This window comes from Podarcis muralis, chromosome 14 (genome assembly GCF_964188315.1).
Source record: "Podarcis muralis chromosome 14, rPodMur119.hap1.1, whole genome shotgun sequence".
In the NCBI taxonomy this organism is placed as follows: domain Eukaryota; kingdom Metazoa; phylum Chordata; class Lepidosauria; order Squamata; family Lacertidae; genus Podarcis; species Podarcis muralis.
The window spans coordinates 42,878,681-42,893,420 of NC_135668.1; the positions used below are offsets into that span (position 1 = coordinate 42,878,681).

The 14,740-nt window shown below is 40.1% G+C and overlaps 1 protein-coding gene across 22 annotated transcripts in view; it reads right to left on the bottom strand.

Annotated features, from left to right (window-relative positions):
• Positions 1-2,719: 2,719 nt before the first annotated feature.
• The window catches only part of SUN1 (Sad1 and UNC84 domain containing 1), a 55,790-nt gene continuing 43,769 nt past the window's right edge, over positions 2,720-14,740 (bottom strand). For all 22 annotated transcript variants that reach the window (XM_077918550.1, XM_077918549.1, XM_077918561.1 and 19 more), the window contains 8 exons: positions 14,120-14,163; positions 13,181-13,319; positions 12,303-12,557; positions 9,600-9,684; positions 8,014-8,129; positions 6,442-6,609; positions 5,704-5,796; positions 2,720-4,795 (listed from right to left, as the gene is read on the bottom strand). In XM_077918550.1, coding sequence (XP_077774676.1) covers positions 4,682-4,795; positions 5,704-5,796; positions 6,442-6,609; positions 8,014-8,129; positions 9,600-9,684; positions 12,303-12,557; positions 13,181-13,319; positions 14,120-14,163 — 1,014 coding nt within the window. In that variant the 3' untranslated portion in view covers positions 2,720-4,681. The remainder of the gene's footprint in view (positions 4,796-5,703; positions 5,797-6,441; positions 6,610-8,013; positions 8,130-9,599; positions 9,685-12,302; positions 12,558-13,180; positions 13,320-14,119; positions 14,164-14,740) is intronic.

Here is a 14,740-nt window from a genome sequence, read left to right on the forward strand (position 1 = left end):
ACTACCACCTTTGGTGGGACTGATCTGGGGTGCAGCGATTTGGGCGGAAGGCTTCTGGTGACATAAATAAGATCCTAAAAGAAAACATTTTACTTTTGCCCAAATTGGTTTTATTTTATTTTTTGAAGGAAAGAATATCAAGATACAAAAATTAAAAGATTTCTTACATTGCCTTTTTTTCTGCACGCCTACCGATTACCCAAAGGTGGAAGACATTTTTAATTTAACACCACGTTATGGTGAAATAATATTTGGAAAATTGCATTACACGAGAAATTTACCTGATCCTCGTTTTTGGAAAGGAACAACCTCTTTTGTCTGTTTGTTGGGATTTCATTGAATACATAAAGAAAATTTACACTTTTCTCTTCCACAGCCCTAGGATAGGTAACATCTAACTCACTGAACATTTTTCTTGACATAGTAGCCTTTTTTCTTGGTACTCCTTGTGTCTCTGATGGTTTCTTGTTGTAGGTTTAGGCTTAGGTTTCTGTATATTGTACCTCATTCTCTCGTTCGCTATGACGGTAGTCTTCATTTCTCTATCTTATTGCAAATATAAAGATAACCAGCTGTATCATTTTTTCTTGTGAATGTAACATCCCATGCCAGCCTTGGTTTGGTTTCATTTTTATGCATTTGTCTTATGAAGTTTTATTTTGATACTTGGGCTATGTTTAAACATAATAAACAAAAATATATTCTGGACAACAGAGGTAGCCAGCACAACACCCTACCCCTCCTCACACATATTTTGTCTGAAGCTCCCTTGTGCTCCAGCTATCTAACACACCACTCTACAAAATATTAATCCAGAACTTATTTTAAGTAGAAAAGGGCAGCAAGGTAACTCCTTCCTTTTCCCCATCTGCAGCAATGCTCTTCCAGTTTCTGACCCATTGGCTTTATTATTTAAAATGTTTTAGACACTGAAAAGGCATGTAGGAGAATCTTGTAAAAGCTAAAATGTGGATGGAGTGCATGTTGGATGTGTGGGAAACCTCACAGCATTCATTCTATATTGACACAGTCAAGAGCCAGTTTTTTGTTTATATATAAAAAAAACAGATGGAGCTGCACGCAATTCATCCAGAACTGCTTCCGCCTTACAAGACATTGCTTCTTATTTGGGAAGTACCCAGGAAACATCTACCTTCATCAGTAATGACAGGCCATGGAAGCTGAACCTGTTAAACTACCAACACAATTGAAACGAACAACATTGGTACTGGGTGTATCTCTGTAAACAGACGTGGCTAAATTACTCTTAAAAAAATGTGGCAGAAGAAACCACACCTGTCCTATTTGTTATATTCTGAACATGTTTCAAGCATACTATTTGTTTCCAACAGAGTCAGGTTTTTATAAGGGCAAGAAATTGCAAATCTCTTTCAAACAGGCACAACTAAGCAATTTTTGTTCTCTCTCCTGCAGTTAGCAACCAAATTGCATATTTGCTCCCTCATTGGAAAGCAACGATGTCAAGTTGATAGATATGCTTCATTAGTACACAACAGCTTTAAACTGTGACAAAAAACTTCCATACTAAAGTATTCTGAAAATGTTCCCCTGAATACATTTTTTATTTACAGATGTTCAGGACTGACTTGAACAGATCAATTAAAACAGATGTTTCATTTTGCATTAATGCTACTCCTCATTTCCAGAAAGAGGAGACAAGAGGACAAAGCTAGAAGAGCTGCAGGAGATCCATGACTGGATCTCCTGATGTTTCCTTTTCTCCAGTTCTTATTATGCAGCTGGGCAGGGTCCCAGCTTGTAGATCAATCACCAGTTCTCTTTTAATCTTTCCACTGCATTATTTCCTCAGTCTAGATAGCTCCTTCCCCAAAGCTGCTAGGCTAGGGAAAGCATACAGATGCCCAATCACTGATCTCGCCTCGTGTGACTCCAATGAATCCTCACAAAGCATGTAATATGATACTGGGTACAGACTTAAGCACTGTGCAAAAACACTGCAGGGTTGTCATGAGGATAAAATGGAGGGGGGGGGATAGCTGTGCTTGAGCTCCTTGGAGCAAAACCAGGATATATTGCAGGTATTTAGTAGCAAACCAGTAGTAATTTAAGAAGTAAAAGCATTTCTTGAACTTTTATATAAAATTTAATTCTTGCATGGTTGTGTGTTTCCTTCACACAAGACACACACAGCAAATTCTACATGCCCTTGGATCTATAAAACGTGAACAAAAGTACCTCCATAATATACTTTCTGCATAATTTGGGGGAGGAAGGCAGAGCATTTGGTGCAGAGATAGGCCAAGAGAACCAGAAGAAGAAAATGCCATACTGAATTGGACCCAAGTTCTGAGTCTGGTAGCTGTTGTCAACCAGATTGCTCTGGAAAGGTCAGAGGTGGGGAATGAGTGACTGCTGTCCTATTTGTATCTGAAAGTCTGGTCACCAGAGGGACAGGCCTTTGCAGATGGGGGTTACCTTTAGCTATCAATAACCATTGAAAGATCCATCCTCTCCAAGTTTGCTGAATTCTTTCCAAGACTATTTATGTAGTAGCTTAAGTGGTGTGGCACATTGCTTTTCTATTACATACATAACTGTGCTGTGTGCTGGGCAGCAATCATAAACCAGATTGTCCTGAAACAAGTCACTTTGCACTTAAATAAGATGACTGCCAGCTGCCTTTCAGCGGCTTTAAAAATTGCCAAGTTATTACAAGCATTCAGCATAAATACCAAAAGGGGAAAAAAAGAAAACTTTTATTACTTAGTTCCAAATATTACATGCACTTTCCAAAAGTTAAACTCTTAAAACATTTTCAATAGCTTCTTGTCAGTTTGGAGGCAGCAAAGGATACCAGAGACAAATATTTTGAAAAAAGCATTTACAAAAATACATTGCACAAAGTCCTATCTCACGTCTTTAAAAAATAAGTTAGTGTTATGCAAAATATTCCCCACCCCGTCAACTTCCCCCATTTGGATTTATACAGGATAATTCTGATTTATATATTTAACCTACAGTTTATGTAACAGCTGTACAGGTTTTAACAAGCTCTTCTCAATAGGCCATTGGTTCTATTTCTAGCTGAACTTAGGCGAGCAAATGGTCTTCTGGAAATAAAACTCTCTATAAATATTTGAGGACTCTTTGTGCAACATACATTAACTCTCCATTTTGTCGTTCCCAAAAGAACAATTATTATAAACTCTCCAAAAAAGCAAAACGTAAGGTAAGATTTTCACACGCCACCACTTTCAGGAATCTTTTTTCTAAGGAAGGTTTCTAATAATAATTCCAATTTAAAAGATGTCAAGTTGTCGGGGCATGCAACAAGTTCCATGTGTAACAAGAGCTTTAGGAAAACTTCATTTTCTGTCTTGAAGTTAATAACCATGTTATTGTGTGGGTGTTTTTTTAAACAGTTGTTTTGGGAGAAGTGTTGTCAAAACTTTGCCCCTGAGGTTTCAACAACATTCAATCTTGTGAAGTTTCCTCTGGCTTTCCAGAGATTAGCAGCAACCCCAGAATACCCAGTGAGGCTTGGGATATTTAACTGCACAAAAGAGAATGTGTGAATAAGCCCCAGGGATGAAACATGGTTGCAGGTTGCCTCATCTGAGGTTTAGCATTTCTGGCATCATCCTTTTAATTCTGGTTCCACTTCCACTTCCTTATTATTTCCCATCTTTCAGGCCATTTCTTATTGATGAGACCTCTTCCTCCTTTATTCAGCATATACTTCTGTTGATAATACGCTCAAAAGCTTGGCCAATTTTGTACTTAACACTCATGGAAACCTTCTAATTCATTCAACTGCTATTAGCTACTGTAACCATCAACTTGCTTAAAAGGAAAGTTGTTAAAAAATCAAAATTTAAACCCATTTATGTTTAAAACACCTGTTAATGATGCTTTTTTTTTCCTTTTGTTTTTCCAGTTTGGTTACCAGTCTGAATAGACTTCTGGCTCTATTCCTTTCCTATCTGTAACATTAAAACATAATATATTCTTACCAAATGTGTCTTTTAGCAAGATGTTCTTAGACAATTCCAGATGAAATCAGAACCTTTCCCTCAAAAACACAACACTGGTGTCAAATCCTGCTGAGAATTTAAAAGTATGTGAAGTGGCACCAGGTCTGGGAGGTTGTGGCCAAAAGGCAATGTAGCAACTACTGGTGCCACACAGTCTCCACCCCTTAAAGAGGGCTTGTGCTGGAACCACATGCAAACCCCGTCAAAGTGACTGGAAACTATTTAACTGCAGAACATGGTAGACTGCTTCCACGGTCGTTTTTTAAAAATCATATACGTGGGGAAGGTGAGCCACCGCAATGAAAACAGATTCCTAGCTGCCAAAAAAAGAAGTTTTAAAAAGCTTATATTGCAAAGTAATAAAATAGATATTTACTAGCTTGTTAACTGAGTTTTGCAAATGAGAGCGGTTGGCATGCAATATTTTTCTTAGAATGAACACGTTAAAAATATAAAGCTGTCTGGAAGGTACAAGCTGAGCATCCGAGCAAATAACCATTTGGTTTGATATACAATTCTGTTGGCAGTCTTCTATACTTAGCCAAGAACTTGGAACCTGCAGCCCATCACGTATCTTTTAAGAATTCCAGTGTTCCAGGCTTTCCCTTTATATACATATAAACAGAAAAAATATACACCAAGAAGTAGGAAAGGGTACATAGGGTTCATTCAGCAGGTCTCCCATGCACTCTAAACCGATAGAGGCAAGTGTACTCTGTATGGCCCCAGTTAGAAAAAATTCTTAGCTCCACTATCTGGAATGGTTTTTCAGTTGTCTCCTAAAAAAATAAAGGACGAGGGAGAAGTTAGAACTTAGCAGATAACTTATTTTAAAAGTAATTTGTCTGTAGAATAAATTATATTGTTATAAATGTTAAATGCTATGAATTCAGTCCAGCCCTTGTTAACCACATAACTCATACCAGTTATTTCTTAGTGCAAAAAATTGGACTAAAAGGGTGCTTATGGTTGTACCCAAAACCTACTCACAGCACTCACTGACATTAATGGACATAAGTTAGGGTGGTATCCAGTGCTAGTCCTACACAGAGTAGACCTACTGAAGTTAGTGGATGTGAATAACTTAGGTTTATTAATTTCAGTGGGTCTCTTCTCAGCAGGACCTAGCAACCCTTAGTCATGTTCATTAACTTCAATAGGTTTACTTTGAGCAGGACCAGTACTGGACACAACCATTAGCTTTTCGGTATTTTGTCCTTAAAAGAAGCAGGATTACAATGTTGTATCTATAACTGTTGCTACAGCTTCCTTTGCATTCAACTTTACATGCACTATTGCAGTCAAAATACGTCAAAAATCCATCAAGCCCATGCAAAAAGGCAGGGCCAACAGTTCACAGATCAATTTATGTGATATTAGAGGAGGGGAGAATTTGCAGTTAGGGGAATTTGAAATGCAAATTTCCTCCAGTTTGGAAAGCCTTGTGCTACTTTAAGATTTCTGTGAATGAGCAGTAAGTACGCTAGTAAAAAAACTCTGTGGGCTTATATGCAAGACTGGAGCAAACCAGAATTTTATATTTTATTTGTCACATGCATGATCTAGCTTCTTTGCTTTACAGTAGCAAATCCAAACCTAATACTATTTGCATTCATGTCAATACCTCCAAGAGTGTAAACGAAAGAAAACCTAAAGGCAGATAGGTTTTGTACTAATGTTGACATACCGTTACTTGAAACATCTGTAATGGCTCTCCATCTTGATCATAAATATACTGCCCAAGAAGTACGCCCTCTTGTTCATACTCACTTTCAAGACCCTGCCAACACAAATGTTTAATATTATTCTGAATTCTCACCAGAGAAGGTAACTATATGATTCAGTTTTAATTTCAACCTCTCTCAGTCCCTATTAAAAGACAAGATCACAATAAAAGCATGTAGGACACACAACATATCCCACACACACCCTGAATATTTTTAGGATATGAAAAATATGAATTTACTACTTGGATTTCTACAAAGACCACCACAAAGTCTCAGGATAATTGCAATGTAAAATACTAGAAATGGCTGAAATGTGGTCTGTATGCACGAGTAACTTTTATAAACCATCACATCTTGGCTTTCTACTTCAATTTTAACACGAAATATATTAAGTTGAATGTGTGATCTCCTGTTCTTTTCATTTCTTTGTTTTACTGAAAATTCGTTTATGTTATCTATCTGGGTACACTGAAAAGCTAATCAGAACAGTCTGTTCTTACAGCTGCTTGTACAGATGTCAAATACAGTTCCCAAGGGAAGAGTTTTGAAGCAGGCACATCCGGGGAAGGTTAGGTGATAAATCAATACACTGAGGTATAAGAAGTCCTTTTCCTTTGACCCCCCCTTTTATAACAATTGCAAAATACGTAAATTTGAGGAAAACCACCCTAATCTATTTTGTCAAAGATAAAGCTTACATATACTGAAAAATCCTTTGGAGCACTGGTAATATTGCCTGTTGGTGAAAGTGTTTTTGGTATGTGTTCCAGGGTGAAGGCTGTAGGATAGATCATCATGGAAAGCCTGACAACCAGATATCCCTGTGATCCTTTGAAAGCCCAGCAGTTTCCAGGATGCATGTCAGGCTTAAGGGAAGAAATAAAAAAAAGTTACAGTTCCATTAATAAGTTTAAAAATAACAAGAGATCTGACATTATAATGTGGACAAAGCATATACTGAGAAATTGCATAATTTCCTTAGATGGTGCGTATCCTTTAAGTCATGTAGCTCAGCAGCTCAAAATTATAATAACTAAAGTACAGCAACATAATAACGCCGTGTGGCATCATCATAAAAAATGTGAAGCAATTATAATCTGAAATAGCTTCCTTTAAGAAACCTTTAAGCAACTTTTGTTGCATAATTCAGTGGTTTTAAAACTTTCTGCACTGTTTTGGGAAATCTACCTATTGTAGGGGAATTGAGTGACATGTTTGAGGTCTGTTTGGTTTCACCATCACCTTCTCTAAACTTACTGTGCCTCCTAAAATAATTATGAGCTGACCTTAGTTTGGTGTGATCTGTCTCTTTGTTTTGTTTTTAAGCTTAGAATCCCCACAGTCTACTTGTATATTTTATAGTTACAAAGCAAGAGGTATGACTGATCTGCATTGTCACCCTAAATGTGCTCTCTTTTTTAAGGACTAGATCAGGCTTTCTAGTCCAGCATTCGGGGGGGGGGGGGAGAGAGAGACACCTCAGGAGCCAACAAGCCATGTTCTGCCTTTTATCCAGACCTGTTGCATACTCAATACCCCTGTACATGAACACTGCAGAAGGTGCTTATTGGTGGGCAAGCAGTTTTTCAGGGAAGTTTATTACCGATCTTCTCACTGAACACCCTGAGAAGCCACAGGCTTCCTGTGTGCACAATTTGAAAACTACTGGTGTTTTTTTACAATGCATTTTATGCATTTACAATGGATAAAAAATTATGAAATAGCTAATAAAAGAAGCTCAGTGTTGGGTTAGTGACAACTGTCCTGGCTGTATAAGGGCATACACCCCTACGGAACAGCCCTATACTTCAAGAATGTGCACACACGGGATATACTAGACATCAGAATTCATGACTGTAACATCGTTTCAGAAAGCCGGTCAACATTTGGGTTCTGAAGAGTGCACAAATTTAGCTGCAAAGCATCTCAGTGGTAAGGAACTGAGCAACAGTCAACATATAAATGCACCTTCATCGAATTCTTGCCAGAGATTCTGGAAGAAAAGCTAACAAGAGATGGAAACTAAGTGATAGCAAGGTTAGCTCATCCAATATTGGCACAAAATTCATTCCTATTCCATGAGCAAAGAAAGAAGCTGATGCCAGGATGCCAACAAGATGTGAGGAAGCCAAGATACTGCTGTACTAAGCAGAAATGACCTTACCTGTTGAGACAGAAACCCTTCTGGACAAAAGTCCTGAGCAAGTTATGCCTTTAAGAGGGAAAATATGTTTCCCAAGTGTTTTAAAAGTCACTAGCCTTTTAATTACCTGGATCACTACGCGAGGAGATTGAGAGAAGTACCACAAAGGAATTCCAAAGAGACTAATTAGAGCTGTTTTGGTTTCGTACGTCTCTGAACAGCGAGTACTCAAAATACTGCCACCTTGAAGAAACAAGGAAACTATTCAGGTTTGTTAATAAGACAGTGCGGACTTACTCTGCGTGTGCCTCTTCATTCTTTTTAAATACTAAAACCTTGTGGTACTTAATGCAGCCGTTTTCAACCCTTGGCAGCCAACTATGCTTTGGGGGACTACAGACAAGGCAGCTAGCACAAACTCTAGCTGCTGGACAGCAGTCTGTTTTCTCCTTTATAAAGAACAGCCTCACCTTCCTTGCTCTAATAATCTAGAGTCCAAGGGCTGGTGGTGCAGATGGAGCTGGCTCTTCTGCTCTTAGCTGTGGTTGAGCAATTAGGAGCTAGCTTTTCAAATATGTGCTCCCCCTTCTCCCACCTCTTCCCCTCTTGGCAGTGAATTATTTACATTCCCACCACCTGAACACATGGCAAAAATATCTATGCCAATCTTATTTTTAAAAAATAATTCTTAAAAGCAAATTTAACAAATAAAAAGGAAAACGAAGGCAAAAAGTGAAGGAAAAACAAAACCCACTGTTGGCTCATATTTAGGATACAATAATCATCTGTATATCCTTCTTAAATTAACCATATATATTGATATAAGCCACCCAGATGTCCAAACAGGTATCTACACAAGATGGATTTTTATGGGAAATAAGTTCAACTTTAACAAGAGCAGTGCTAATCTCAACCATGACTCCTACTGACTAGCGTTCCTTTCTAAACCAGGTAGAAAGAGGTTTTCAGGTTGGAGAATTTTAGCTTTCCTAGTGATTGATTTAAAGCACATTTCTAGATTCCTATAACTGCAGAGTCAAGAGTAAATTGTTCTTTCCTCAATGCAACTAGCCGTTAATCTCCAGGGGTGCCCAGGCCATATTTCCCAAGCTGTCTCCACCCACTTCTCTTATGTCTGAGCCTCTTACACACAAACTCTATTAGTCTCTGAGCTAAAGCCTGTTATGGGATGAAGTATTCTATATTTATTTATTTGGGGGATTTATACCCCAGCCTTTTGACAAGTGCCCTGAAGGCAGCTTACAAAACAAATCCATTTAAAATCAAGCAAAACTGGCACTGAAAGCTACAAAATGAAACAAAAGAAGTAGCAAGTTATAATTAGTATAATGCTGTAGCTCTCAAGGGGGGTATGAAGTTGAGTGAAAAGTATGGCCTGGGGGAGAGATGGTAGAGGGTAAGGAGGGGTTGTGCCCTGGTGAGAGCCCCAAGGGCCAGAAAGAGAGGCCTGGAATACTGCATTTGCCCCCCCCCCCCCGCCTAAGGTTCCTCCCTGCTATTTTAGGTGGTAGTCAAATACACCCAGGGGAAAAGTTAAAGGGTTTGGGGGCCACAACAGGAAAGGCTCCTAGAGCCAGCAAACTTTTGCAGAACTTACTATCTGTAATGAAGACCAGCTCAAAATGTTTAAACTATTTAAATGGTTGCTCAACACCTCTGGTAGAAGACAGGCAATATCCCCTCAGAACTTACCTCCAGATTCCAAGGCAAAGTCAACCATGCCAGTCTTGTCTTGTGAAAAGAGTTTCAGTGCGTTGTTGACAATAATGCGTGCTTGCTGCAAATATACGTAAGAGGAATATGAGAAATTGAGAGTAAGCACTGTATTTCAGCATTCTGACACACTGATGTCAAGTTGCGCTTTTGCCATAGAATTGTTTTATACAGCATTACCCCAAAAAATGTCTCTCTGAATTAAGAAAAAGTTCATGAAACCAGTATAAGAATGTAAACAGAGGATGCCTGTTGGTATTCTAAAGCAGTGACACTACCTGTTCCTAATGCCTACCAACTGTGTTCCCAGTGGAGGTGGGACAAAGAGGGCCTTCAAGGCCAATCTTAACTTTCAGGCTTGGGCAAACTAGTCTTTGAAGCAACATATGGGCAAATCTGGTCTTTGATGTGACAAAGCCTCAGGCGATTAACAGTTTTAAAGGTCAATGCCAGAACTATGAATTGAGTTAGTGTTCAATAGTACAAATTGTACTCCTGAGCAGTAACCAATACAGTCAATATGGATGTGCTGTCCTCTTTATGAAATGCCATTCAGAATGAATGGGGCTGGTTTTCCTTTTTATGGCTGGAATTTTATTGATGTTTCTCTGGCTGCATTTTTAATTCTTAAGCAGTCCAATCTGACAATTTGATTTTTAAATTATGTTTGTGTTTGTTACATTACCCTGATTACATTATTTAATTTTGTTGCATATCTATCTTGAGTGCCGCTCTTATTGGCAGAAAATGTGGTATGTAAATTTCAAAAAAATGTTTCATCAGGATTTATTTTATATGCCTATTATTATTTCCAGCTTTATAACCCAGCAAGCCCTCAAGACATCACCTTCGCAGATCCAAGGTATCATCATCTAATGACACTGATGAAATTATAATTTCAAATATTGGAGCAAGACTAACATTTTGTTCTGACTCAGTGAGGAACAAAGAACTCACATTAAAGTCAATTCACAAACTGTACTTAACACCACATAACTATTTTACTCGCCAGAATGTTGGAGGGGATGCCAAACCCTTGAGATGTGCTTTCATTTATGCTGGGATTGCCCAAAGGTTAAATGCTTTGGGGATGCAGTACCCTATGAAACTGGAACTACAGTGGTACCTCGCAAGACGAACGCGTCGCAAGACGGAAAACCCGCTAGACGAAAGGGTTTTCCGTTTTGGAGGCGCTTCGCATGACAAATTTCCCTATGGGCTTGCTTCGCAAGACGACAGCCCATAGGGAAATATCCGGGACAGCGGGGAAGCGCAGCGCGTCTTCCCCACTGTCCTCGGACCTCCTCCGAAGCCTGGCGGCGGGGCGGGAACACCTCCTCCCGCCGCCGCCGGGCTTCGGAACGATGCTCCGAAGCCCGGCGGCGGGGAGGGAACACCTGCCCCCGCCGCCCGGCTTCGGAACGATGCTCCGAAGCCGGGCGGCGGGGCGGGAACTCCTGCCCCCCCCCGCCCGGCTTCGGGACGATGCTCTGAAGCCGGGCGGCGGGGCGGGAACACCTGCCCCCCCGCCCGGCTTCGGGACGATGCTCCAAAGCCGGGCGGCGGGGAGGGAACACCTGCCCCCGCCGCCCGGCTTCGGGACGATGCTCCGAAGCCGGGCGGCGGGGAGGGAACACCTTCTGAAGGCGGGCGGGGGGCGAAAGTCTTTGCTCCCCCCTGCCTGCCTGTCCCGGAGGGCTTTCGAAGGCAGGCGGGGGGGAGCAAAGACTTTCGCCCCCCGCCCGCCTTCAGAAGAGGTCCAGGACCTCTTCTGAAGGCTGGCGGGGGGCATAAGTCTTTGTCCCCCCTGCCTGCCTTCCCAGGGGCTTTTAAATCGCCCAGGACAGCGGAGAAGTCCTCTGCTGTCCCGGGGCGATTTTAAAATGCCGCCCGCCAGCATTTTAAGATCGCCCCGGACAGCGGAGAAGTCCTCCGCTGTCCCGGGGTTTTTTGAAATGCTGGGGGTGGGAAGAAAAGCCCTTGTCTCCCCCCCCCCCCAGCCTTCAGAAGAGGTCCGGGGACAGACTGTCCCCGGACCTGGTCTGAAGGCGGTTTCCCTAGGAACGCATTAATTGATTTTCAATGCATTCCTATGGGAAACCGTGCATCGCAAGACGAAAAACTCGCAAGACGAAGAGACTTGCGGAACGAATTAATTTCGTCTTGCGAGGCACCACTGTACCATAAAATGCCAGGATACACCTTCTCCACACCAGGCACTCCTTAAAGACACTACATTGTACAGCGAGCGATTAGCTGGACACTTTCTTATTGCAGCATGATTCAGAATTTTGCAATTGTGAACAGACTTGGCAGGAGTTAATCTGGATTATTCGTATGCAAAGGTATGGGACGCTGTATTATTTAAAAAGCTGACATTCAAAATAAGAGTCCTTAGAGGCCAAAGTAAAAAAGATACCATTACAAAATCATACCACACTAAATTAAATTTATGTTAATAGACATAAACATGGACTATCTCCATCTCAATCTTTTTATCATTTATCTAAAATATTTGCGCACATCTTTCTCCTGCAAAACATTTGTAGTTGAAGATGAATTGCACTTACTGTCTTAAAAACGAAATGCATAGAAACTTAAGCATAAGTTTAATGAAGCTATTTCACAAAAGTGCAATCTAGAGTTTTAGTGGAAATGTACAATATTTTTCGTCTTACTTACCGCTTCTGTGATGCCTGAAATCCCAGCCTCATTCACAACGCTCGTTACTACCTCTGAAGTTGACTTTGTATTTGCGACAGACATGTGGAGAGTTATGTTCTTGAGGATCTGCAACTCCAGATCTTGTAACAAATTTTGCAAGTCACTCTTGCTCACAAATTTGGATGTTAGCCACTGAAGCAGTGATTCTGGCAAGTCTCCTCGTTGGTTGCCAAAAAGCATGATCTTGACTGATTCTTTAACTTGGGCATCTACCTAGAAACATATCATATGGCAAGTTATATCACTCGCTTTGTATCACTTTCCAAATAGAATAGTGGTTCTCTTAACACACATACTTATTTTAGTTTCCTGCTATTCCCAACAATCAGACTGCTGTAACATAAAAGTTGAGGTGCTTCAACATTATGTTTTAATACACTAAGTTAGGCAACAAACCATATTCCCTCTGTCATAGTCATTCGTGTTAACTATTCAAAGGAAACAAGTCAGAAATTCCACTGGGTTTCTATAAACCCCTTCTGTGGGCCTAATCTGCTCTTTGGATCCCAGCTCTACAGCCTTTAATCCATTTACCATGATCTTCAAATGGAATGACAAGGATAGCCAGAAGAAAATTCTAAATAACTATAAGCTAGTGCCTCCCCACAGAAATTGAGTAGGCCAGCCTCCTGCTTTTAGACAGTCCTGTAAAGTCCTGAAACCAATTGCATCTTATGGTATTGTATTTTGAGTAAGCTAAACAGACACAACCATATGCTTCTCAGCAAATCAATCCCTCCAGCAATCTTGCCTTGGACACAAAATGCTTTGTCAGAACTGGGTGCACAAATACAACATATTAAACTTCATTCAGGGAAGTCTCCTTTTGAACTTACCTTTTCATGAAGGGTATCCATTCTGTCACAGCAAGTTTTCAAACCCTGTGAACTTAGCAGTTCTGATTTCATGCGACCTAACTCAAGTTCTAGGTGTTTAATCTTGGATAACAGATGCTTGTTTTGTTCATCAGTGTCACTGACAGCACAGAAAGATAATAAAAGACAAAGTTCAAATATCAGAACTATTAGTAACAGATCTAGTAACAGTCAACAAAACATTACGCTGAAGTAAAACAAAATGAGCAAGTTTTTGGCAGAGAGATGTGTTCTCCATGCATGCAAGAACATATCTGATGTGATAAACACGGTCCCTCTACTCCACTATGAACAAGGAAAAAAAGCAGCAATGGAGATGAAGGTATGAACCATTCACTTTTTGCTTATTATTCATTTGGGGAAATGTTCAAAGCCACCCAAAGTTCATACGATTCTTTGGAAATTTCTATATAATTCAAAGCATTTTGTTGAATTTGCTACTATACGTAGACATGAAACAGACATTAAATTCCAATTGTTGTTTTAAAGTAGCATGGGTGGGTGAAAATGCTGAATTCCCTTACTGCATAGTTTCAGCACAAAGCAGCAGTAAACTAATCAGCAAACAAACTGAATTTTGAAACTTTAAAATCAATTTTCTGGGAATATGGTTTAAGCCGGTGTAAAACAAGTATAGAATTAAAATAAGTCACCAGAAAGAAAATAAATTCTGAGTTGGTGGAATGACAGAATGATATTCCAGACTTATAGCAAGTTTTAGAATGTAATTTCAAGATGCATATAGTGACCACAAAGGCCAAACATTCAGTAGCTAAAACCACCCCCCTTATAGAGCCACCCACCCATTTTTAATTCAGAGGTGTTAAAAGAAGAACAGTTATCATCAGTTTACAGGCTAGTTTTAACTGCTTAGTGGCAAGGAGCTAGCTGCAGCCATACCTCATTCTTTGTGCTTTGGTTAGCTCAAGTTCCTTTTGAAGGCCCTGAAAAATAACAAAATGATTAAATTCACATGGAACATCCTTAATCTGAACTACAGAAGAGATGCTGTGAAGAAAAGATTCCCAGACAACAGAAACTTGGACTTGGAAAAAGTAGAGGATGAGGAACCAATTTGCATACTTTCTAAACTTCATTCAAAATTTCTGATAGCAATTTTGACATATTCATGCCATGGTGGAATGGGGGCAGGTGAGAAAAAGTGGAAGAGGCACTGGACTCCAATTGGGACTGCATGTGACTTGGGGAACAAAATTGCTCTTAAACTACTCGGTGGTGGTAGTTATTGTAATCCAGCTCTTATCCATTAACTCAACATATGGCTATGGGGGAAGGGAGCGCATCACAAGAAAGGAAGGCACAATCCTTCTTCCAGAGAAGAAGCAGAAACATTACCTGACATATGGAGATCCACATAACACTCTGGATCCCAAGACTGCAACTTGAGGTTACTAATCGTATTTTCACTAGGGCCTCTTTGCAAGTGAAAAATCCTTTCCTCTTTCTGTCTGATGTTTATCCAGAATAAATCTTGTTTGGTCAAACCAACTGTCTTCCATT